At 39.5% G+C, this 26,978-nt stretch overlaps 1 protein-coding gene across 4 annotated transcripts in view; it reads left to right on the forward strand.

Annotated features, from left to right (window-relative positions):
- Positions 1-25,916, forward strand: part of ICE2 (interactor of little elongation complex ELL subunit 2) — a 68,940-nt gene extending 43,024 nt beyond the window's left edge. Inside the window, exons 10-16 of one of the 4 annotated variants that reach the window (XR_013347252.1) lie at positions 1,861-2,039; positions 6,241-6,370; positions 14,787-14,871; positions 15,290-15,340; positions 16,513-16,771; positions 20,051-20,509; positions 25,805-25,916. Coding sequence is in view for 2 of the 4 variants with exons in the window: in XM_077827623.1 (XP_077683749.1) it covers positions 1,861-2,039; positions 6,241-6,370; positions 14,787-14,871; positions 15,290-15,340; positions 16,513-16,771; positions 20,051-20,227 (881 nt within the window). In the remaining 2 variants the exon portion in view is untranslated. Of the gene's footprint in view, positions 1-1,860; positions 2,040-6,240; positions 6,371-13,971; positions 14,150-14,215; positions 14,872-15,289; positions 15,341-16,512; positions 16,772-20,050; positions 20,606-25,804 lie in introns of those variants that run through there. The other 3 variants (XM_077827623.1, XR_013347253.1, XM_077827625.1) reach the window with 3 other exon arrangements.
- Positions 25,917-26,978: the final 1,062 nt, after the last annotated feature.

Raw genomic sequence — 26,978 nt, forward strand, 5'->3', positions numbered from 1 at the left:
GAGTTTGTCAATTTAACAAAAGGCATCCCAAAAGGCATCTCTGACACACTTCAAACCAAATGCACTGCTTCAGGTAGAATAAACAAACAGATTTTTTAACTATAAAGATAGATTTTAAGTGATTATAAGTCAAAGTATAACAAGTTGGATTTGGTCAAATGAAATAAAAGCAAAACGCATTCTAAGCTGATCTTAATACTTTCAGTGCCCTTACAAACTTAGATGCTTCTTATCACAGGCTGACTGGTTGCCCTTCAGCCAGGCTCCACCCTTTGATCAGCGCTTCAGTCACTTGGTGGTGATGTCTGTAGATGGAGGTGGAAGAGAGAGGAAGAGCATGGCTAATGTCTCTCCCTTGTATCATGTTCTTTCTTCCCTCTTGGCTTTGCCCCCCCTTTAGGGTCAGGTGAGCATTACCTCATCGCAGTCCCAAACTGACCAAAGGAAGTGGGGTGACTCGCTTGAGAGTCCGACAGATCCTTTGCTGTTGCCTAGGTCAATGTCCTTTGTTCCTGTGAACTGCCCCTCTGGTCTTGGGGAGCTTTTTCCTGGGCTTACCTTAAGCCATGAGGACACATTTTCAGCATCATAACTATATACATGAAATTAAAACCCATAAATTACTGTAACATTACTTTAACAACAATGCTCAGTGCATCATGAGCCTTCCGAAGACCCCCCATATGACAAACTTTGCATTGGATACCACACAATCATTTTACAGGGATGAACATGGGGGTGCTGGGTGTTCCCCCGAGGTACAGAACGTCACAGTGAGTGAGGTAATATCTTTTATTGGACAAACTTCTGTTGGTGAGGGAGACATTCGAAAGTCAGTTTTCTTAGTTTGAAGCATAAATATGTTAAAAATCAAACATCTTGCCACGTACATGGTGTTTCACAAAATTATACACTAGTTTAGTAGCTGCTGGATCAAAAGCCTAAAAATGTCTTTATTCTGAATATGAAACATAAAAAGAAAGAGGCAAAGAACTACAGGTCATGTGCAGTGATGGCAATGAAAGCAATTAATCTAGAACTCCTACATTTAGAGATGGCAGCTGCCAAAACACCATTGTTGCTGTGTTTTGAAGCCATCAAAAATTATGTATTATTCTAAATCTATATAGGTCCGAGAAAGACATCCAGTTTTATTAATTGCAATTCTATATTTTAGTAGATGCATTTTAAACCAAACTGACGATGAGCTTCGGGCAATAAGAGTTCCTGTACCCATGCAACCCTGGCACTTTTTTTTAGGTCTTTTAGTCTTTTTAAGCCTGTAGCACTTGTCCCCAGCCATGGGCTTGGTCTCCTAACTACTATGATTATAGCTGTGTACAGTATTCTAAATCTTTTCTCTCTAAATCTTAATAGATCACAGAATTAAATTCACATTCACTAACAATTTCTGATTCCACAGATGATCACAGTATTTGGGACAGAATCTGCCATGTTACAGCAGAGTAGATTCAGATTTACTACTTTTGTCTTCAGTGGAGTCATTCCGGGTGTCCACTGGTGCAACAGAGGTCAGACTCTGACCCTCCATTTGTATTAGAACAGCAGCCTAGTGTTCTGTTTGCATAAGAATAGCTGTGACTAGGGCAAAATATATGCAAGTGTTTAGTATACTTTTAGTTATTACACAGGATTGGTCCATGAAATTTTCTAGGTTTGGTTTAGCTAGAAATTCATAGCAAGTGACCCCTCTGGTTTGATAAGACAATTTTACAAACCTCTAACTAAAAGATTAAAATACAATAAATGTTTTATTCTACTCTAAGAGGGAAAAAAATCTAAGTACTTTCTTGTAAAGACTATGTGAGCCTGTTTTCTGTTTTTATTTATTTTCAAAAGGATTGCTCCCAAGTGAACTTAAGATGCTCGTTGAAGACCAGTCAGAATACACAGCTCCTCAGGATGGCAATCTTGTATATAAATTATTCAGTCTGGATGACCTGCTGTTACTCGTACGTTGCAGTGTACAAAAAGTAAGGACAGGGCCACGATCCTATAATAAAAGACAAATCAGAAAGGTAAAGATCTTGCTTTCGGCACCTTTTACATATGTGCTTGACCGAAACTTGTTCCATTAACAAAACTTTTATTTAAAGTGCTCTAAGGAGATAAAGGCATTGCCTCAAGCGCTGCAGTATTGTTTACACACACTTATTCCTTTAATGTATTTCATCCAGTCCTCACTAATACATTCTTTTGTATTTTGTTCATTTCTGTAACTGTCCAATTTCTATCCGATGCGCAATTATTTTCTGTAGGGAGAGAGGCAAGGATATCTTTTGACTTGTGTAGCCCCATTTAGTTCATGCAGTTAAGTACTTTAGGGTCTGATCCCTCACTACTTACTGTGGTGACACTCCCACAATGGGAATTTGGTCTCATTAAGTTAGGAGATTGCTGCTCTATTGCTCGTGCTCTCACACTTTGTGTGACCTTGAGCAAGTCAGTTAATCTCAACTGTACGCTTGTAAAATGGAAATAATTATAGTTACCTCACAAGAGTTGTGGGAATATTAGTATTTGTAAATTGCATTTAGATCCTAGGAAGATGATGCAGAAATGCAGAGTATCAGAGGGGTAACCATCTTAGTCTGTATCCACAAAAACAAAGGGAAGTCCGGTGGCACCTTAAAGACTAACAGATTTATTTGGGCATAAGCTTTCGTGGGTAAAAAAACCACTAAAGCTTATGCCCAAATAAATCTGTTAGTCTTTAAGGTGCCAAAGGACTCCTTGTAGAAATGCAAAGGACTCTTATTTTATGTATCACATACAAAAAAACTACATTAGAACAATGTTCAGGTTCCAAAATCAAGCACTCAAAAGTTAGGAATTGCATATGTACAAGAGGGCTGAATTAAGGTTGTGCCAGGTACCCCTTAATTCTGACATTTCTTAACTTTTTTTAGCATTTGACTTTGCAACTTTAAAATTCTTTTTCCTTTTTATGAAAAATATAATTTACTCATTTAAAAAAAAAAAAAAAGCAAACTGAAACACTCCCTCCCCACAAAACAGAACACAACCAGAAATTCCCTGATGTGGAACCATACTGACCCTCACCTGGGTCATCAGCTGGGTTGGGACCTTTAGATCCATAGCAGAAACATCTTGACCACTGCAGCTAATGAAGTAACTGGGAGGAGCAGGGTCTTCTCTATGTGAGACAGATACTAGATGGGGAGTATGAGACACGCCTTTGTTGCCAGCACCAGACAAACCTGCACTGAGCACATGCAAATTATGATTTTCAAAAGCTTATAATTTAGCAAAATATAAGAAAATTTTCATGAAGAGAGCAAAAGGTACCTCTTTGGCATCAGAGTGACCTGCCTGCCACATTTCAAGTCCCTGCTACAAAGCATCGATATGTAAGTGTGTTTTAACTTTGGAAAAACATCGTATTTTCCCCCAAACCCATTCTTGGAAATGCTTCAACCGTTCACACTGAAATTTGAAAAGAAAGGTCAGCATGAAGCAAACTCAGAAAATTGCAGGTGAATGGTTCAAATTCAGCAAAGTTATAAGCAAATGAAATCAGGGTCTTGTAATGGAAAGTGTTAAGCAACTTTAACTATAAGCACTGCTGCCAGCTCTGCCTGTATTTATTTCAGTAGTGGGCCTTGGTTTCCTTGTGATAAAATTGGAGTAGGGTTTTCACTAAAACATCAGGGAATTCCACCTTCTGATCTGGGTTGTTCATGCTCTTTTTATGCTATGGAGAATCCCTCATGTAAAGCTATAGAATGCTCACTTCTCCTTCCTTTTGCATCTTGGTGAGGAGAGAGAGAGAACCGCACTGGCATATGAAACACATTGTAACAGACCTAGCAGCAGCACCAGAGGAGCCTTTATATAGCTGGAAGTGGAGAGGAGGTGGACGTAACCCTGGGTGGTACAAGCATGTTGCTTGATATTGGTATATTAGGTCAGGGGTTCTCAACCTTTTTCTTTCTGAACCACCCCCATCCCCCCAATACTATTAAAAACTCCACGGTCCACCTGTGCCACAACTGTTTTTCTGCATATAAAAGCCAGGGCTGGTGTTAGTGGGTAGCAAGCAGGGGAATTGCCCAGGCACAATGCCACAGGGGTCCCTAGGTCATTACACGTATTGAATCTATTTCCTGAAGTTAAGTATCCTCACACCTTCTTGTCAACTGTTTAAATGAGCCATCTTGATTATCACTACAAAAGTTTTTTTCTCCTGCTGATAATAGCTCATCTTAATTAATTAGCCTCTTACAGTTTGTATGGCAACTTCCACCTTCTGTGTATATGGTATCTGTCTATCTATCTATCTTCTTACTGTATGTTCCATTCTATGCATCCGATGAAGTGGGCTGTAGCTCACGAAAGCTTATGCTCCAATAAATTTGTTAGTCTCTAAGGTGCCACTAGTACTCCTGTTCTTTTTACGAAGCTAAGATGCTCAGGCTTTGGCTTCAGCCCCTCAGGGCAGGGCTTTCTCAGCCCCTCAGCCTTAACGCCAGCCCTGCTCTTTCATTTATTTGGCGGACCCCCTGAGACCTGCTCGGGGATTTCCTAAAGGCCTTGGACCCCTGGCTGAGAACCAATGTATTAGGTGATATTGAATGAAATGAAGTAGGGAGAAAAATTTTAAGTGGAATTTTCTCATGTCACTCCTACAATGCTTTGTCGTGCCTTTTTTTTCCCTGTCCTTTGCCAATCAAAGGCAAAGGTAGTCAATGGTCCCAAACTGCTAGAAAGACTGGAGGCGGCCGTAGAGTTTCCCAGAACACAAAGGGGGATGGTAGGAGGAATCTGGTTTGCAGGTCGGCCAGAAGATCATATCTCGGTTTCCAGAAGGCCCACAGACCCACTTCATTCTGTTGAAAAAGCTGCTATGAAGTGTTTCACAGTAGATGGTTGCACTTGAGAAACAAAAGTCTATCTCAGTAGCATGGGAATTCCTAATATTCCAGTATAGACTTTGCCTAGCTTGGAATCAAAAACTTACTCTGAAATCATCAGGGGATTCCGGTGCTTTGAGTAGATCCTCTAGTCTAAGACTTTCATTTGGTGAATTTAGCATGTTACCTCATGCCTAAAAACACATACAATCTGTGAGACTTTTGGAATATGCTCACATATTGCCTATCTCTATTAATGCAGAATTCAGTCTCCATTATGCTTTGATTATTCCCCAAGGTTCACTGATCAGTACATTATTTGGAGGAGTTATCGCTGTTTAGATACTAGCTCCTTTCTTGTAAATGCTCATAAGTGACTACCTAGTACGTTGCTTAAATCCTGATGACTGTTTTTTGCTTCTTGCTATGGTATTACACATTTTCCCCTCAAGCTCTGAGGGACAATAGTGTTGGGGGGAGATTTATGTTAACAGAGGTTTTAACGCATTTTCCCCAAAAAGGATAATTTTTGAAGTGTTGATTTTGGGATTCATGGGATTTTAGTATTTGCACTCAATTTCAAATCTTAAAAATTAATAATTACTTTGAACTAATAGTGAAGGAGTCTTCCATGGGAAGGTCAACATGTAGATTAAAGACTTCTAACATCTCATTTTGTCAGCTCTTCAGGGCTTCTGCTTTCATTCACAATCATAATTATGAGCTTTGTTATTTATTAATAGTTGTGCTTCCATCCGCTGAAAGTTAAAGCTGTGCGTACAAACTCTACACTTCTGAAGTAATTTTAGGTTGGGGGGAAAGCTTTATTTCCATTCATTGTAGATAAAAGGAAAACTGATGTTCTATGTATTTTAAACACAAAATGTTAGTGTTAAAATGGAAATTATATTTTTGGATTTTAAATGTGTTCTTGGTATATAATATGTATGGCATTTTCCTTTCCCTCTAATAGGTTATTTCAGAAATAGAACAATTGTCTAATTTTTCTTGAATTCCTGGAGGTGGCAGCAGATGGCAGAGTCTAATAACTTTACCTAATTAGGAATTTATTAGATTGTAGTTTGCTTATACATAAAAGCTTACTTAGTCATTTTTCTATTTTTTATATTTTTCACCTTTCTTTAATATAATATTTGTTTAAATTTACAGTGTTTCATGTAAAATGTTCTGTTGTACCAAAATCCTGTGTAATTATTCTCTTGCTTCTTGAGTGAGTGATATTTAGAAGGCTGTGATGATTGTCGTATACTAAAAAGTAATTAAGGTGCTGTAATAACTTGTAGATAATTAATGGCCTTTTGGCTAATATTATTTTTACTTACAGCATATTCCAGTGTACATATTACCAAAAGTAGAATATCAAGCCTATTATGGAGTAGAAGCTCTTACAGAAAGTGAAATATGTCGGTTGTGGACAGAGAGCTTGTTGCATTCTAAATGCTTATTTTTTGTTGGTAAGTTTGTGTATATTCTTGTCCAATTTGTATGTTTGAGTATTGTATCTGGGATTTTAATCAAGAGTCGTGTTTTTCTTCATTTGGTAACTGATTTATTCACTTAGGGCCTCTTAGTTTATTACTTTGCTATTACCTGTTGCAATTTCAACCATAATGTTAAAGATACTTGTTAACAAAACAGTATTTACATATTGCAATGAGAGATTAGGTATTTGGCTAAGACAATATTGAGTCATTTGGTTTGATGTTATAGTGAGGGAAAAGGTAAAGTGCCACATTTTTTTTTTCAATATGAGATGAGCAGTACTTCCTGTGTGTTCAACCCCTTGATGATGATGAATAAAAGGAGAATGAAATAAAAGGCAAGAGAATTTGAATAAGTTCTATCATTGAATCTGTCTTCCTTTACTAAGCTCTAGCCTTTGTGAGTGAGACTGTCATAGCAAACAGAATTTCCTCTTTGACCTCGCTCTATCCCAGACATTGTGACTCTCATATTTAATTTTAATATGTCAAAGTTTAAAAAAATAAGCGTAATTGCAAGAGCAATTCCTGCCTTTTTCTGAAACTGCTTGTTCCACTTTAAACACTTCATGTGCAAAAGTTTTCATACAGCTAATTACAAAAACTGAAAATATTATACAGTTTCAAAAATCTAAGGAACTGGGAATAATTTTCTGGTTTGTGGTTTCGCTGCATTCTGTAAAAACATTTTGTAACCTTTCTTTGCTATTTCTGTGTTTTGAAATTGTGAAACATTAAACATCTTTAAGAGATTGCATTGAATGTAGAATATTAGGATTTCAGTTGTCTTGTTATCTTTAAGCAAAAGCTCCTAACATGAGGGAGAGAGTATCAAATCACATAGTAGACAAAAACTTCTAGTTTTATCTGTAATTTTCCCCAGAAGATTTGAACATAGAACTACCTTACCTAGAATAACAAAGCCATTTTCCATCAAGTAATTGCTCCTACTTCAGGTGAAAAAATGTTTAACTAGCAGTGTGCTAGTCCCCACCCATGTCTGTCTGACACCTGTGGTCTTATTTCCCAACATGCCTTGTGATTAGAAACAACCCTGACTAGGAGGGGCCTCAATATTCTCTGTCCTCTTAACATGTGAAAGATAGAGAGGAAAAAGAAGGGGAGGAGCCACTTCTGTTTGAAATGGAATGGGAGGAATGTGTCAGTAAAGAGTGAGCTTGTGGAAAAATACTGCTCTTCAATGGGAGATATAGTGGATGTAGTTTGGAACTTAGAACACACTTGAACATAGCCATTATATGAACAACATACCCCCATATCTCAATGTCAGTACTTCGACCCATTAAACTTTTACCCCCAATCGGGGAGATTGCAGATTCTTACGCCACCCGTTCCTAAACTGAATTTCGCACGCCTTGATAATCTGTACCTCATTCCCTGATAACCAGAAACTTCTATGCTTAAACTCTGTACCATTTTCTTTTTACTTCAACATCATCTTAATAAAATTAAGAGGAGGTTAAAGCCAGGGTGACAGCCTGGGAATACTTAGGACTTAATTTTGTAGAGGTGTGGCTTTCTCAAAACGCTTGTCTCTCCAGGTACCACAGACACAGCTCTTACAAAGGAAAAAATGTCTAATGCTTTGTTCACGATTGTACAATTAAAATTTTGAAATCCGGAAATGCAAAACTTAAACTTCCTACAACAAGGTTAATGTGGACATGAGGCATATCCTGTGAATAGAAACATATTGAACTAAACACTTAACAAAAACTAATAGAAAATACTACATATATGTAGAGCTGGCTGAAAAAAAAATCCCTCTCTGCAAATATTTTAATGTTTTGTCCCACTTTGGCAGGAAACTTTCTCAAAAGCATGAGGAAACTTCACATTTTCCATGGAAAGTGTTTTAAAGAAAAACCTCTGTTTCAGGAGAGCCTAAATGTAATTTTTTGCTTTCCCAGCCACCTGCAGGGTGAAATTGACAAGAGCCATTCCAGTCTGGCTGCTGGAGAGGCAGAGGCCCTGGAACCCTGCCTGGGTCCTCTTCCTCCCAGCCAAACCCCAGCTCTGGGCATAGGGAGGCAGAGCACCCTGGCCATGGGCATCTCTGATCACCAGAGCTATGGAGAGGCAGGGAAGTAGAGCTGTGTCTCTCCCTTCCCCAGAGTTGCAGAGGGAAGCTTGCCTGTGTTTTGACTAAACTTTTGTCAAATCTGTAATAACCAGCTCTTGCATATATGTAATGTGGCCCACGTTAACGTAACTAGGATCCCTAACTAAGATTTGTAGGTCATCTTTATATTGGTAACTTGCTGCTAGCTAATAGGGTAATTTACAGCAGATGTAATGTCTACTTTGTTCAAAAAAGTATTTTTAAATGAGTTTGGCACTCAGCTTGTGGTCAGAGGAATCCTGTTTGTATAGAGAATGAATGTTCTACAGTTAGGACTGCCTCATTTTCCTGTTGTAGAAAAGGCTTGTCTTATTTTGTTAGTTACTATAGCAACTGTTGTGGCCTGTGGTTCCAGTTGTTCTCTGAGTTTATCCCTTTTAGGTGTTCCCGCCCCCCACCCCCACACATAACAGCTTCATAGCAAAAGATTTTGTAATTGTTTCGTAGAGCTGCTGAGTTATTTTTGTCCTAACCTTTACATACAAACTTCCCCTTTTATCCTAATCTTAAAAGTATAGAGTGAAATCTAGTCAATTTTTTAAAAAGTAATCCTTACTTCTGAATTCACCAGTCAATTTTAACGGGTTTTACTAACACATTTTCCTATTTTAATTGTTTTTTCTCTCTCTCCATTGCTATGTGAAGAAACCACACAAATAGGAAAATAAATGACTATGGGCGTAATTCTACTCACGCGAGAAGTCTCTGTGGACTATGCTTCTGAGTAAATTTATGCATATAGGCTTGGGTTTTCAAAGGGGCCTAAGAGAATTAGGTGCTAAACTCCCATTGAAAGTCAGTTGGAAAGTTGGGCACTTCACTTCCATAGGCCTTTTGAAAATCCTCATTGTAAGGGTTTAAAGGATTAGTGCCTAGGCAGGGGAAACAATTAAATTGATTGTACATAGTGTTGTCATATTCATCAAGTAAACAAAAGGAAAGAAAATATTCTGTCACTAATCTTTCATCTGTAGTAATTCTAGATGGCAATTGTAATAGTAGGTAGACACACACAGACATAAATTGACAGAATCCCTTTAACCTTCCTGCAAAAGAACACTGATCACTTTCTATATTCATCTGCTTCACTGTGGGAAATAAACCTAGAGTGTTGCACTTTTGAATTGTTTTTGCTATGACTAAAAGTATATTGGAAGAGTGCTAGTGAAATTCTGTCTATCGGGTTACATTTCTAGTAGCACTGAGGTAAAAATAGTTTTTGCTCTGAAACATGACTGCCAGTCCTAATGATACTCATACCCGCTTTAAGATACTTTGAAATTTAAAGTGTATGATAAACTACTAGCATGATACTGGCAACCATCCTCTTCCTGGGAGTAATACCAGAAAATAAAATATGTCAATATGCTTACTTCCATGAAATAAGGGAGTTCCCTTTCTGTAACATGCGTCTCTCTTCTGTCTGTCTACACAGCTCTTCCATGGAAATTCAGCAGGGTTCTAGCTTTGTGGGGTCTGAGAGGCAGTGAAGCCAGCACGTTGGCTGTTGATTCTCACCTTCCCTAACCTGTGGGGGGGAAACAGTGCAAGTTGATACAGCAGTTTTCCTCTTTGTGTCATGGGAACCCTGTGGTATCCCAGGATAACCACAATGCAGTTAGTGTAACTATTTAAAACAAATAAAATGGAACAATAAAGACTCCTTTTTGCAGCTTGTATGTCCAACCTAAATGTACACGTGTGTCTGCTGGCTTTGTTGACTTTAAGCTAGAGCTTTGTGTGTATGTATAATATATTAATATGTGGAGTACTGATTCCCTTGAAACCTACAGTATAACTGCTTCATGGCCTCTTCCCATAATGAAATGTGCTCAGTTTCATAATGTTGGCTGAGAAATAATTGAAGTTTCAGCCTGAAAAAGATGAGTGTATTCGCACTTCATGTTCAATGCAAATCTAAACCATAATGCCTTGGCAACATTAACATTATTGCTTTGTAGTTATGTAAACGCTGATAAGCACTTAAAATGATTAAGTGCTATCAAGACTCTGCTATGATGTAGGCTGATTACTTTGTTTACCTGTAAATACTTGCAAATTTGCTTTCACTTAGGTTGAAGGCTGTCATAAAAATAAAGGGAAGGGTAACCACCTTTCTGTATACAGTGCTATAAAATCCCTCCTGGCCAGAGGCAAAACCCTTTCATCTGTAAAGGGTTAAGAAGCTAAGATAACCTCGCTGGCACCTGACCAAAATGACCAATGAGGAGATAAGATACTTTCATATCGGGATGGGGGGGAAACAAAGGGTTTATCCGTCTGGGTGATGCTTTTGCTGGGAACAGATCAGGAATGCAGTCTCAGAACTTCTGTTAGTAAGTAATCTAGCTAGAAATGCATTAGATTTCCTTTTGTTTAATGACTGGTAAAGTAAGCTGTGCTGGATGGAATGTATATTCCTGTTTTTGTGTCTTTTTGTAACTTAAGGTTTTGCCTAGAGGGATTCTCTATGTTTTGAATCTGATTACCCTGTAAATTATTTACCCTCCTGATTTTACAGAGGTGATTCTTTTAGCTTTTCTTTCTTTTAAGAACCTGATTGATTTTTCATTGTTCTTAAGATCCAGGGGTTTGGGTCTGTGTTCACCTGTACAAATTGGTGAGGATTTTTATCAAGCCTTCCCCAGGAAAGGGGGTGTAGGCCTTGAGGGTATATTTTGGGGGAAGACGTCTCCAAGTGGGCTCTTTCCCTGTTCTTTGTTTAACACGCTTGGTGGTGGCAGCATAGGGTTCAAGGACAAGGCAAAGTTTGTACCTTGGGGAAGTTTTTAACCTAAGCTGGTAAGAATAAGCTTAGGGGGTCTTTCATGAAGGTCCCCACATCTGTACCCTAGAGTTCAGAGTGGGGAAGGAACCTTGACAAAGGCCTATGTAAAGCGCTCTATGTTCCTTGACACCCCCCCCCCCCGACTCTATACTGTGGGGAGTGGGATTGATGGATCAATGGCATAGAATGAGGGATTTCAACTCACATCTGTGTGAAGGGGAGCCCTGAGGTAGGCCAGAGAGAGGTCAATTGAATCTGTGCAGTCACTGTTCCAGGGGTACACTGCAGTGGCTGCATAGACATACGCTGCTGTGCAGTTGCTCCAAGTTTGCAACAAAGCGAACGATCTTGATACCATGTGTTTCCAAAGAAAGCCATTCATGCTTGCTGTGAGCACAGTAAATGAAGTTGAGATCAGCTCCCTTGGTTTAAAATGGGAGCTGTTGTTTCTCAGCCAATAAAAAGATTTTAAAAAATTAAGTTGTCTCCCTTCTTGTCATTCCTTTATGTGTATTAAGGTATTTTCAGGCCTTCATAAGTACCTAGATAAAAGCTAATAAAAAAAGACTAGGTTACTATTCTTGCCAGCAAGTTAAAGAAGTATGGATTGGATGAGTGGACGATAAGGTGGATAGAAAGCTGGCTAGATTGTCGGGGTCAGCGGGTAGTGATCAACAGCTCGATGTCTAGTTGGCAGCCAGTATCAAGAGGAGTGCCCCAGGGGTCGGTTTTGTTCAACATCTTTATTAATGATCTGGACAATGGAATGAATTGCACCCTTAATGTCCTCAGCAAGTTCGCAGAGGACATTAAGCTGGGGGAAGAGGTAGATACACTGGAGGGTAGAGTTAGGGTTCAGAGTGACCTAGACAAAATGGAAGATTGGGCCAAAAGAAATCTGATGAGGTTCAACAAGGACAAGTGCAGAGTCCTGCACTTAGGACGGAAGAATCCCATGCGCTGCTACAGGCTGGGGACCGACAGTTCTGCAGAAAAGGACCTGGGGATTACAGTGGACGAGAAGCTGGATGTGAGTCAGCAGTGTGCCCTTGCTGCCAAGAAGGCCAACTGCATATTGGGCTGTATTAGTAGGAGCATTGCCAGCAGATCGAGGGAAGTGATTATTCCCCTCTATTTGGCACTGGTGAGGCCACACCTGGAGTTTTGCGTCCAGTTTTGGTCCCTCCACTACAGAAGGGATTGGACAAATTGGAGAAAGCCCAGTGGAGGGCAACGGAAATGATTAGGGGGCTGGGGCACATGACTTACGAGGAGAGGCTGAGGGAACTGGGGTTATTTAGTCTGCAGAAGAGAAGAGTGAGGGGGGATTTGATAGCAGCCTTCAACTACCTAATGGGGGTTCCAAAGAGGATGGAGCTGGGCTGTTCTCAGTGGTGGCAGATGACACAACAAGCAGCAATGGTCTCAAGTTGCAGTGGGGGAGGTCTGGGTTGGATATTAGGAAAACTATTTCATTAGGAGGATGGTGAAGCACTGGAACGGGTTACCTAGGGAGGTTGTGGAATCTCCATCCTTAGAGGTTTTTAAGGTCAGGCTTCACAAAGCCCTGACTGGGATGATTTAGTTGGTGTTGGTCCTGCTTTGAGCAGGGGATTGGACTAGATGACCTCCTGAGGTCTCTTCCAACCCTAATATTCTATTTTCCTGAGTAGAATGAGAGCAGCTCTGTGCCGGTTGTCCTCTTACGGTTTCTAATCCATTAAGAATAAAGACGTCTTTTCAGTAATCTTCCACAACATCAAATAATGGATTACCTAATGTTTGGCATTGAATGTAAAATAACTGGGATGAGCCATTTGAATATAATGGTTGTTTTAAAATTCGTTGGTTCTACAATTGCAGATTTGTAATGAGCTTGTGAAGTCCACAAAATATATAATATTTTCTCTTGCTACTCATGATGTTCTGTTTGCAATTTATATATATATTTTTTTTTTTAATTTCCAACAATGAAATTCTGATTTCCCCTATGGAAACTAGAATGAGAGGGGTTTTCCAGGAGGGAGCTCTCTCAATATGTTGTTGTGGGCCAGTGGATATGATGCACTAGCCAACCCTCACCATTCTCCTGACCTGCTCTTGTTTAAAATTTGAAAAGCCGGGACGTTTGAATCGCTGATTTACATCTGTGTCAAAATGGTCATTTAGCATTTTTAGCAAGATTGTTGTCACCAATGGCAAACTCAGACTTGCAAATTACAATTTTTCAGATAAGAAAAGTCCAGATAGAAAAAAGAAACAGGAACCCAGGTATTTCGATAACAGAATGAGGAGTTCAGTATAAAAGCAAACATAGATATAACCCAAAAGGAAAAGCCCACATAGTCTGTAAAGTGCTGAAACATAATCATTCTTATCATAAAACAATTTTAGTTTGAAACTGACGAGTCAAGCCCCTCGTGCTTGGGAGAAGCTCTCTGTAAACATCTGCAAAACTTAGTATTCTCTATCAAAACATTCCTTAAAACTCTACTTTGTTGTGAGATCTACAAAAAACTTGACAATGGTTAGGCTGCTATTGCCCTGTGATTATTGCTTATTGTATTGACCAATATTGTCTTGTTGTTTCCTTATACTCCCTTGTTGGTCTGTCTGTTTCTATCTGTCTTATACTTCGGGCAGGTCTTCTCGGTGGGTAGTGATCTATCTATCAGGGAGCGATTTATCTCATCTCATCTAGACGTGATAAATCGATCTCCGAATGCGCTCCCCGTCGACTCCGGAACTCCAGCTCGCGAGAGGCGGAAGCAGAGTTGATGGGGGAGTGGCAGCGGTCGACTCCCACCATCCTCCCGGCCAGGTAAGTCGACCTAAGATACGCTGACTTCAGCTACGCTATTCGTGTAGCTGAAGTTGTGTATCTTAGGTCGACTCCCCCACCCCAACTGTAGACCAGGGCTTAGATGGTAAGTGGGACTGTCTTTTTGTTGTATGATTATACAGCCCCTGGTACAATGAGGTCCTGGTCCATGACTGGGGCTCCTAGCCACTATGATAATACAAATAATAAGTTTAATGCAGAATACCCAGAACACTATCACAAAAATGAGCAAGGTTACAGTCAGTGGGAACTCCATATGGGGTATGGCTGGTTAATAAGTGCAGTCCACCTGCTCCTGAGATTGTTTAACTGGTCCAGATTTTTTTATTTTGTTTTCTGTCCAGCATAGTTTGGAAGCACAGGCCTGAGCATGGACATCTATATTTAGAGAAAAATTACAGCAATGTAGAGTTTTGTTTGCAAATACTTATGCAGAGTGCATTAATGGCTAGAAATGCTTTTTACCTGATTGACTTTCAGATAAGCAAAACTTGTAACATTCTTTTTTAAATTGGGTTTGGCTTCTACACACATTTAATAAAGTCTTTTGTTACCAGGTTTGTTCTCTCTTGCTATTTGTTTACTGAAGAGATTCAATTAATAATTTTTTTTTCAGGACATATTGATGCCTTTACATCAAAGCTCATTATGCTTGAAGAGATTTCTCCAGAACGGTTAAAAGAAAAATTTGGATTATTTAAGTAAGTAAACTTTATTGTCCATAATTTAAAAAAAAATCAAGATGAAACAGCTTCAGAATTAACAAACCTTTTCCAAGTCATTTCTTATGATAGTTCTTAATCCGTAAGTGGCAAAGCGCCCACCGAGTGTAAGTGGAACCATGATTTTATCCTTTTGCTTTAGTTTAAAATTTAGATAGGACTCCCAAATGCTTTGTTTAGTATGATGGCCAAGATTTCCAGTTACAACTAATGACTTCGGGTGCCTCTGTTTATTGGATGAGCAACTTGAGGCATCATAAAAGGACCTGATTATCAAAACATTACTTACTGAAAATCCGATTCCTTCAGGGTGTCTCAAATTGGGTTCCCAAAATCACTTGTCACTTTTGAAAATCTTGGCTTATAAATTTACCTTCTGTGAATTTTCTACCCACAGGCCTGCAAATCCATTAAATATACTTCGACATATCTTGAAGAAAGTGATTGAGTAAGTACTTTTTGTTGTTGTTAAATATTTATGTTGCAGAAGCACCAAGAGGCCCCAAAGATCATTTCTTTTTCTTTTGTAACGTAATTGTCTACTCTTCTGCTGCTATTTCTATTTTAACTTCGATAATACAGTTACATACTCTTTTGTACATAAAAAGTAACCCTAAATGCTTTACAGATAGGGTACAGAATAAGAGTTTGATCCTACAAGCCCCCTTACTCAAGAGTAGACCTTCCTCAGACAGTAAATCCCACTGGCATTTCTCACTTCACTGAGTTTGCAGGATTGGGCCCTAACATTGGTGCTTCAAGGGAAACATTTACGCTTTGCTAGCCTTTTGCTTGTACTGGGAACAGATTGTTGTTGTTTTTTATCCCCCTGCAGGGCTTCACTTGTCCTTACTTATAGTTGCACAGTTTTTCTCCATATGTCTTCACCAGTTCTCTGCGGCTTTGTTCTCTACTTTATTTTGCATTATTTAACTGCTAAAATTTTCTCAGGCTGTTAGCCACTTTGGAAATATGAAATGTGTTTCGAAAAGCCAGTTTCTTGCCATGCATGTATGTGAAGCATCTTACTTACTTAGTTTTGAGCTTCACGGTTTTTGGGTCCAGTCTTTATGACATGTAATTAAGACTTTTCTGGTGGGGAATTGGTTGAGCCTTTACTTTCTATAAACCTACATAAGCCTGGGTGAATTAAAAAAGCTTCCAGTGTATGAATTCATAATTATACTTTCATCACTATGCTTTCTCATGATTTATGTGCTTTGCTGAAAAGGGATGGATTTTAGCTTGTGCTCAAGTGCTTAGCTGAATCAGGGCCTAAATAACTAATGATAATAGTACACAAATGGAAGATAAATTAGCATTTTCATCCAGATATTTTTAATCCCTTCGTTTATAAACAGGTTGCAGATTATATACGTTATTTAGGTGTGTTAATATATTTAATGTAAATATTAGATACTTTGATGCCCCACTGTGTCAGCTATGTTCTCCTTTCTTTTTTAACAAGTCTTTATCCAGCAGAAGCCATTTACTGTTTTTACCATCTCTGATTATGAACGGATCAAATGGTTGGACTAAGAAGCAAAAATACTATTTGTTTTATTTACTCTACCTTTTATTAAGTCTTGAATTTTGATTTATGATGTGACTGTGCTTTAGTTTGCAGGAGGGCTCTTACTTATTGACTCATGCTTCAGGAGATTCATCAGTTGCAATTTACCAGAGCTGTCTTGGGAAAGTGACCAGAGCATCGTATAATTTACATAAAGCTCACTGCAGTCTGCCTAATGTACCTTCCACCCTCTCAGTTCCATGGGTACCATTAGATCCCAACCTTCCTTTACCCTATCACACTAATAATGGAAGAGTCCCATGCACCTTTCCACCTAGACCCCAAGAAACCACGAGAAAACAGAAGGTAAGTAACCACACTAAATGCAGATAAATGTGTTGGCTCATTTGAAATAAGCAAATTTGCTCCATAGGTTACAGATATTTTACTAAAAAGAAAAGGAGTACTTGTGGCACCTTAGAGACTAACAAATTTATTTGAGCATAAGCTTTCATGAGCTACAGCTCATTTCATCGGATGCATTCAGTGGAAAATACAATGGGGAGATTTATATATATGGAGAACATAAAACAATGGGTGTTACCATACACACTGTAACCAGAGTGATCACTTAAGGTGAGCTATTACCAGCGGGGGGGAGGGGAGAAACTTTTGTAGTGATAATCAAGGTGGGCCATTTCCAGCAGTTGACAAGAACATCTGAGGAATGGTGGGGGGGAGGTGGGGGAATAAACATGGGGAAATAGTTTTACTTTGTGTAATGACCCATCCACTCCCAGTCTCTATTCAAGCCTAAGTTAATTATATCCAGTTTGCCGATTAATTCCAATTCAGCAGTCTCTCGTTGGGAGTCTGTTTCTGAAGTTTTTTTGTTGAAGAATTGCAACTTTTAGGTCTGTAATAGAGTGACCAGAGAGATTGAAGTGTTCTCCGACTGGTTTTTGAATGTTATAATTCTTGATGTCTGATTTGTGTCCATTTATTCTTTTACGTAGAGACTGTGCCGTTTGACCAATGTACATGGCAGAGGGGCTTTGCTGGCACATGATGGCATATATCACGTTGGTAGATGTGCACGTGAATGAGCCTCTGATAGCGTGGCTGATGTGATTAGGCCCTATGATGGTGTCCACTGAATAGATATGTGGACACAGTTGGCAACAGGCTTTGTTGCAAGGATAGGTTCCTGCGTTAGTGGTTCTGTTGTGTAGTGTGTGGTTGCTGGTGAGTATTTGCTTCAGGTTGGGGGGCTGTCTGTAAGCAAGGACTGGCCTGTCTCCCAAGATCTGTGAGAGTGATAGGTCGTCCTTCAGGATAGGTTGCAGATCCTTGATGATGCGTTGGAGAGGTTTTAGTTGGAGGCTGAAGGTGATGGCTTGTGGCGTTCTGTTATTTTCTTTGTTGGGCCTGTCCTGTAGTAGGTGACTTCTGGGTACTCTTCTGGCTCTGTCAATCTGTTTCTTCACTTCAGCAGGTGGGTATTGTAGTTGTAAGAATGCTTCATAGAGATCTTGTAGGTGTTTGTCTCTGTCTGAGGGGTTGGAGCAAATGCGGTTGTATCGTAGAGCTTGGCTGTAGACAATGGATCGTGTGGTGTGGTCTGGATGAAAGCTGGAGGCATGTAGGTAGGAATAGCGGTCAGTAGGTTTCTGGTATAGGGTGGTGTTTACATAAAAGAATAAATGGACACACCTTGGAATGGAAATGGCCCACCTTGATTACCACTACAAAAGGTCTCCCCCTTCTCCCCCTCCCCCGCTCTCCTGCTGGTAATAGCTCACCTTAAGTGATCACTCTGGTTACAGTGTGTATGGTAACACTCATTGTTTCGTGTTCTCTATGTATATAAATCTCCCCACTGTATTTTCCACTGAATGCATCCGATGAAGTGAGCTGTAGCTCACGAAAGCTTATGCTCAAATAAATTTGTTCGTCTCTAAGGTGCCACAAGTCCTCCTTTTCTTTTTGTGAATACAGACTAACACGGCTACTACTCTGAAACCAGATATTTTACTAGTCTGTCACCTTTGGGCTTGAGATCCTTAGTTGAAAAATTCATACCACAGCCCTCAAGAGTACAGAACACACAATTTCACTTACCTGGAATTATCCCTGTTTATTTAATGAGTAAATAGAATTAGCTGTTATTCCAGGTACCCGATTATGATTGACAAGGATTTTTAAAACATGGATTTTTCACAGTTTTGTGGTAAAGTTGTATCTAGGAAAGTTCTGAGGTGAAGCTTTGCTCGCTGAACTTGTGTGGACTAACAATACTTTCTGACAGTGTAGTGGGTGAGCCAGGTTCGTCAGTAGGAGCATCTGCAGTTGGTGTATCAACATTCCGCAAGCACAACTAAACAGGGACTAAAATGTTTGCAGCAAGGACTCCCTCCTAATTTTGGCTCTGGAGGCAGATTTTTGTGCTGTCCTTTTTGATCGCATTTTTTTCCTCAAACTATCTCAGGAGGGATTTTTTCTAAACAAAAGTTTACATAACTGCTCCTCTTCCCATCTTGATTTCACTGATACCCTGATTTGCTTCTTTTGGGAAGGGAGAGCCTCTGGATATACACTCTGGTTTGTGTTTTTATGACGAGCATGTGCAGAAACAGCAGTATTCCTGTTCCACAGAGGAAAAAAAAATCCCCGAACCTAGTCCCCAAAGTGTTTAAGATCAAGAGAGACAAATTCTCATCAACATATTGCAGATATAATAGCTTGTTGCCTGCTTCTGGTCCCACACAACTTCATTGCCTTTGAAGAAATTCTAATTACAAGTCGGGTGGCTTTTTGAGATGAGCCTGAGGTAAAGGGTGTTACTCAAATTCTCATTCCTAAATTATGTCCTCTTAAACCGTGAAATAATCATGGAAATGGCTACCTTTTATTTTTATACAAGACTATTTTTAAAATAAGAGCCATATGTCACTCCTTGTCTGAAGGCATGTGATTTACCTTTTTATTTAGGAAAATATGATTATGATGTCTCAGACATAAACATAATTTTATTCGACTGGCTTATTCCCTTCTAGTAAAAATGAACACCTTCACACTGTATGTGTTTTCCGTTATTTCACAGACTAAGTTGCATGAAGATATACATTTTAATAATTCGTTTGTTAGAAATGAATTTTATCAAAGAATTTATCAGTGCGAAAATGACCGTGTCTTCTAAAATTAAATCACAAGTAAACTGATTTAGTGTAACACAATGTTAAACTTACATTGAACTGATTATCTAGGTCTGGAGAAGCCTCTGATGGAATTTGTCATAGTCCCAAACTATAGGGCAGTGAGTAAACAATGCGTTTCGCAAACTGTGCGAATTTCCACTAACAAATCCAAACTATTCACTCTAATATTTTGTACAAATACTGTGACATTTTAAAAAGTAAAGAACATCCAGACAGTATTTCTGGTAGCTTAGTTTGCTCCTGTATTTTTTTCAAGGGGTTCCTTATATTAATCTATTGTATAAATGTGACATACTCTAAAGGACTGCCCTGTGGACTAGATGTAGCTGGCAAATTTCTGAATATAAGCCTGTAGATATTTAGGTTTAAAATTTAATGCAGACTGAAGTAGCTAATACTTTTTTTTCCCCCCCCCCAATGCTTCTAGATGAATTGGGCAAAAGTGCACACAGACACACCCAACAATGAAAAGCCAGGATCCATGGAAACAAAAAGCAATCCCTTGTCAGCTAAGCCTGTTAGAAATGAAGGTGTGGCTGCAAAGAAACTGAAGAAAAATAATGGCAAACAAGCAAATAAGATGAAAAAGTGGAAAAAGAAATAAAAGCAAACTCAAGCAAAGCAGGAATAGCTTAGCCACAGTGAGAAAACATGGATTGGAAAAAGCACAAGACAAACAAAGAGCTTATTTTTCATAATACTTCAGAGAAGCCAGAATGCCCTGGCAGAGGAGAGCTGCACAGCCATATTGAGGAAGGTTGTGAAATGCTACGATACCTTAACCCTTTCTTAACTCACTGAATGCAACTCAAATGTGAACATCTTATTTTAAGTTAGCACATGAGAAGAAAAGTCAAGTGTCTACAATTAATACCTGTGGACAAAAGTAAATATCATAACTGCTTTCGTTTTTATATTAAAAATATAATTTGAGAAAAGAAGCATTAATTAACACCAATATTACATAAAGATGAAAAAAGTACTTTCTTTTTCCAATTGTCTTGATTCTTTTTCCAGTTTGTTGCAGATGTGTATTTTTGATGATATTATTTGAATTGTGTACTGGTTTTAAATGTAAAATGCAGCATCAGCAGTTTCAATTTAATTAGTTAATGTTATTAAAAAGCAGGGTGTGTTGTGCCCAGTTTGAAAAGGAAATATTACCCCTGAGAATAAGGTTGTGTAGTTAACAGCTTTTGATGAGCAACATTTGTTATGTTTGCAGAAGCATTGTCTTTCGAATTCCATTATTGATATACCTGTTGGCGTAGTGTCCTAGTGAGCATTACAGTACACCACAGTATAAGAAGGTTAAAATTGACTTCTGTGTTTTCTCAAGATTAGTTTTTGGCATTAAATTCTTTCCAAAACTTCAAATCCTCAAGAGCCAGTATGTTGTTAATGTAGTACTGAATGACTACAGCCTCAGTCCTGTGTCTTTTCATAGGCAGATGCTTGTTGAAGTCAGTAGGGCTCCATGCAAGCACAGAAAGTTTCGCCCATATGCAACAAGTTGCAGGGTGAGGGCTTTAGTCATTATTACAGAGACAAGACAGACATTTGCTGTGGCTCAGCAGTTCACTTGTAGTTTAGGAGCCAAGCTGAAAGGGGTGAGTTCAGACAAAGATTCAGAGAGGAAAATTCTTGGCTAACGATGGGTGTGACTACATGTTTTCTGTTTGAGTGAATATCAGTAAAATTGCCATTTTGTAAAATGCTAAAAAATTAGATTATAAATGCCAATACACCACAAATTGATTGTCAACATACATAGGTTATTTAAATAATTTATAAATGTTATACATTTATAAAAATTATTGTCAAAGGAAAGTTTTTTTTATGCACTCTACTATATTTCATAGCGCCCTCGAGGTTTTATCCAATAGGCAACTTGCAGGTCACACTTCAAAACTGAAAATTATGATTGCTAAATTCTATGCTATGTATGAAGGGTTTTTCTATTGCTGCCGTTAACTAATTAGTATGGGTCTCATCTTGAGAGGTGTTGAGCTACTCCTGAATACTCAGGATAAAGACTGTAAACTTTGTTTTAATGCCTGAGCTCTTTTATATGCCTTGACTGTGTTCACTGGGGCTGTACATGTACACAAATTACTCACATGCAGGATCAGGGCCTTAGTTAGCAATGAGTTTGTTCAAAATGTTTTGTTTGTATGTTATGTAAGTTAATTGCACCATTATGTTCAAAGTTGTTCTACTCAAATCTACTGTATACAAATGTATTTTAATATCCCTTAAAGATGAACAAAATACTTAGCTTTATATATTTATATATTTATTTTTAAATCTTAGTGATATATTAAAGAAACAGGTTTTAAAGCAATGCAGATAGTTTTTAATGCACATTTGCCAATCTTCTGTGAAATATAAAATATTTTGTAATTTACCAATATTGTTATATTTTATTTATATCTTTATTTACCTTCTGTTAACTCCCCAGACATTGCTTCAGTTGTTCCTTTTAGATGCAATATGTTAACAAGGAGCAACATATTTGATAGTGATTTGATAGTGAATAATGAATATTAGATTGATTCAAAATCATAAATCCATTTTGTGACCTCCCATGGAGAAGTATTTTGCTTATGAGTCATGTGCCAGATAATTGAGGGTGGGGATCCAAAGCATAGTTTTCAGCATAAAAGTAAAAATTGTATTATAACAACCAAGGAATTTGATATTTGGACATAGACCTGTTTACTTCATGCTGAGTTTGCCCTAATATCCTAGAATGTCAAGGTTGGAAGGGACCTCAGGAGGTCATCTAATCCAACCCCCTGGTCAAAGCAGCACCAATACCCAATTTTTGCCCCAGATCCCTAAATGGCCCCCTCAAGGATTGAACTCACAACCCTGGGTTTAGCAGGGTAGTGCTCAAACCACAGAGCTATCCCTCCCTTCTGGGTGTCTGAAAGGCTTAACCTTTCAACTCTCATAATATATTAAAGTGTGTAATCCCAGTTATTATACAGTTAAAATGGACAGGAATCTAAAGGTTAAATGAGTAATACATTGTATCATTTGTATGTACTGTTGCATTTAAATTTTCAGATTCAGATAAAATTTGGACTGTACAAACTGTTCCGGATTAACTGGGTCTGTGTATAGTTTGCCCTCTCTGAATATGACGAATTCAGTTGGGGTGGCCAACCTGAACCTGAGAAGGAGCCAGAATTTAGCAATGTACATGCCAAAGAGCCACAGTAATACCTCAGCAGGTCCCTCTGCCCTGCTTCCAGTGTCTCCTGGCAGCCCCACTGCTGAGCGCCTCCCTGTCCTTCCCCGCACCTCCCAATCAGCTGTTTCATGGCATGCAGGAGGCTCTGGAGGGGAGGAGGGAAGAGTGAGGGCATGGCAGCCTCAGGGGAGGGGGTGGGAAGGGATGGCGTTAAGGGCAGGGCCAGGGGCTGAGCAGTGAGCACCCCCCGGCACATTGGAAAGCTGGCGCCTGTAGCTCCAGCCCTGGAGTCGGTGCCTAGACAAGGAGCCGCCTATTAACTTCTGAAGAGCCGCATGTGGCTCCGGAGCCACCGGTTGGCCACTTCTAAATTAGGGGGTTGTGTTCCCTGGTTCTTTTCACACCCTTGCTTTTAGCAAGTTGCATTAAATGTGTGGAATGCCTCTTCCCAGAGATGCAGATCTTTGAGTGGCCCATATAGTGGGTGAAATTTGGGATTAAACTAGTGTATCAATGCTTCAACTAATGCTTCCCACCAAGGAGGAAAGATGCTGTCATGTTTGATCCTGGAGTTGCCAAAACTGATCATCTTGGGGACTTCAGCATATAGGCAGAGGAGAGATTTGGTGCATTGGCCCAGGACAGTATGACTCTCGAGTCAGCCTTGGGTAATGCACCAGTAGTCTTGGGCATTACTTATGCAGGTAGGTTCACTTTTGAACCTATCTTGATCACCCGTAGTGACCTCGTTCAGGGCTGCAGGACCAAAAACAACAACAACCCTGTTTTGTATTTTCCCTAGGAGTCCATTGAAAACTTTTGGAATCCCAACCCCAACTGGATTATCTAGGAATTACTGTGAGGCAAATAATAATTCCAAAATTGTTTGGGGAGCAAAATCATCCTTCCTTTGGATAGCAGCACTGGCAGCCTGGTAGGGCAGTGGTTTTCAATCTTTTGTCATTTGCAGACCCCTAAAAAACTTTAAATGCAGGTGCAGACCTTTTTGGGTATCTTAGACATAGGTTGAAAACTACTGTTTTATGGTAATGACAACCTTTCGTGGACACCTTAGACATAGTCTGCTGACCCCCAGGCATCTGCAGACCCCTGGTTGAAAACCACTGTGTTAGGGCATTTATACAGTCAACTATCCACAACTATAAATGATCTGGCCCTCAAGAATCCACAGTAAAGATTTCTATGGTTATCAATGACGAGTGAAAGATGAAGCAAGAAAGGAGGACAGTGAAAATCTAGAATGGATTCATTTCCTTAACAAAAAAGTATTTTAAAATTCTCTGTCATGGCTGTGGTAAAGATTCAACTCCATTTCCTCCACTATGGCATCAGTGAAGTTCTGTCCATTGGAACAACACTTTATCCTGTGTGTACAAAATTCATTGTTGATGAGGACTACACAATAAAGTGCTCAGAAATAATATCATTATCTCTCTAATTACAGGAAATTGTGTACAAAAATAACTCTCAAGATTAGACTAGATTAATCAAAGTGCAAACATAACAGGAACTGAAAGCCTAAGTGAGCTTCTGGCCTCAGCTCTAGTTTCTGGTTTCAATTTAACGTTTTAGAGAAAGTGTTTAGGAGAATTTCTTCAGGAAAATAAGTGTTTGTAAAATAGATTTCAACCAACCCCAAAACACACTGGTTATGGAGCTGTGTACTCAGCTACTGCTGTGGGCTCTTTTCATGCTAGTAACCAAACCATGGTAGGGAGGGAAGATGAATGAAGAGAAAAGTTTGTGGATTCTGTGAAGATAGTACGAACTCTTAAACATGTTCAAAATCCCAATCCAGAGTAGAATGTTTTGAGAAGCAGTGTGTTTACTGGTTAGAGAGGGGATTTGCGAGTGAAGGAAAGTAACTACTCCTGAGGTCTAGGTCTTGGTTTTTACTACTGATGTGCTTTGTGAACATGAGCCACAACCTTTAGGGCCAAATTTTGAAAGGGTCTTACATTTTGAACCTGCCACTTTGTGCCCAGAATAGATTATGGTTATGTGTGATAAAATTTAGATTACTCCAATTTGTGGGTTCACATTTGGTTACCACTTCCTGTATGTCATCTAAATTCTTATAATGGCATTCATTACCTGGGTATCTCCATTGGTTTGGCTCTCCCTCAATGGGCTTTTGATAACTTCAGTTGATTTTTCAGTGATCTGGCCTCTGTTTAGTTCATGGTTCGTGGATGGTAGGCTTTTAGTCAGCCCTTCACTAGAGCAGATGGAAACAGTATATCGTTCATTTATCATTTAGCCTTGGCCACCTAAGGACTGCTACTACCTTATAGGTCAAGGTGAGCTGGAGAAAAGAGGTTCTCTGTCTTTTTAACAGAGACACATGGTGAGCTATTTGGCATTGATTAGTGTGGGAAAAGTCCTATGAATAGGTAAGCGCTTCCTCTTCAGTTTCTTTTTACAATAAAAGATTTTTTTTCTCCTCCAACTCCTTCTCTTCCTCCAATTTATGAGGTTAGGTTTTCACATTGCGTAACCACGTAGGTTTTGCCATACTGGATCAGACCACCGCGCTTTCAAATCTAGTAGATTCCCTTCACTAGCGACTATTACTTGGTGCTTCCGAACAAGATGAAAATACCCTGTAACATAGCTGGCCAGTTGTGCATTGCTGGGTGAGATGTGGCTATCAGTTTACATCTGGAAGCATGAGATTTTATAAGTCCCCTTTCTTAGCATGCATAACCCTAATGGCTATTGTTCATAAAATGCAATTTCCCCTCTTTAATTCCTGCAATAGCAAGCGCAATCAAACATTATCGCAGCATGTACCACATATTGGTGGAGAGACTATGGACCTCCTCCTTTCCTATATATGATTGTCCTGGGCTCCTCCCTTCCTCTTGGCAATTGCAAAACATCCCCATGGCAATGACAGAAATTGTTTATGTGCAAAAAAAATTAGGAAAGTAAATATTTTTCCACTGTCTTTTAATGCAGTTTAGCAGCTGGAAGCAAGGAGGAGAGCCAGCACCATATGACCAGAAAGCTCCCCAGGGATCACAGTTTGGGAACCTCCCACACAGTAAAGGCCACTGTTTAATGATGCGCTGCTTGAAGAGGTATTTCCTTTTGTTCTCAATTTATTTGCCATCCAGTTGAAGTAACCCCTTGTTATCAAAAGAAGAAAATCATCAGTTCAGATGCTGTCCTTCAGCATATTTAATACTGTCCTCCATTTTAGTCTCCTCTAGCTTTTCCCATATCTAAATGAATGTACCTTTTACAGTCTCTCATTCTCTAGAAGTCCCACTATATCTGTAATATCCCACTAAAGTGTCCCTTTGAGAAGTTGCTAAATGACCTATATCTTTTCTAAGCAATATTGAACATAGTACATATGTTAGCCGACGGCCAAGGATGTTTGGTGAGGTGCCAGCTATGCCCGTTTATACCATCCGTGACTTTAACCGCTAGGACGCACTGTCCCTTCGCGGCGGGCAGCCCGGGCTAGGCTGACGGATGCCCCAAGGTCCTAACCACCCGTGACTTTAACTGCTAGAGCTCAGAGCTCCTTCGCAGCGGGCAGTCAATACTGACTGACAGGTGCCCCAATGGCAGCACTAAGAGCCTCTCCACACCCGTGACTTTAACTGCTAGAGCTCAGAGCTCCTTCGCAGCGGGCAGCCAGGATTGACTGACAGGTGCCCCAAGAGTTTGCCCCGTGGAGGCGGCACAACTCAACGCTAGGCTCTTAGTACTCTCACCTAATGGCCAGGCTTTAGAGCCAAAACGGCTGAGGTTCTTTAATTGTGTTGGCTGCTTTACAGTAAACCAGAGAAAACAAGTCAGGCTTATGCATAAATGGTTACCAAAATTTATTAAGCTAGATTCTAATCATGTGGTTACAAAATTGCTAGTGCCTACTTATTTAAATGTAGAGATGTTACACACATAAACAAGTTACAAAACTGAAGCCACAATCCCAAAGAAAGAAAACAAAGTATAGAGCTCTATTTCAAAATATGTGTACACTAAAGATAGGAGATCAGGTGTGGGTGCTTCTTACCCTCCTTGCATCTCTCGATTCCAGCGGTGCCAAGCCAGGATCGGTCACTCAATTCCGCGGAAAGACGAATAAGGGACAAGGCGTAGGGACCCTCTTAGCTGCAGA

The sequence above is a fragment of the Eretmochelys imbricata genome, chromosome 10 (genome assembly GCF_965152235.1).
Source record: "Eretmochelys imbricata isolate rEreImb1 chromosome 10, rEreImb1.hap1, whole genome shotgun sequence".
Taxonomy (NCBI): domain Eukaryota; kingdom Metazoa; phylum Chordata; order Testudines; family Cheloniidae; genus Eretmochelys; species Eretmochelys imbricata.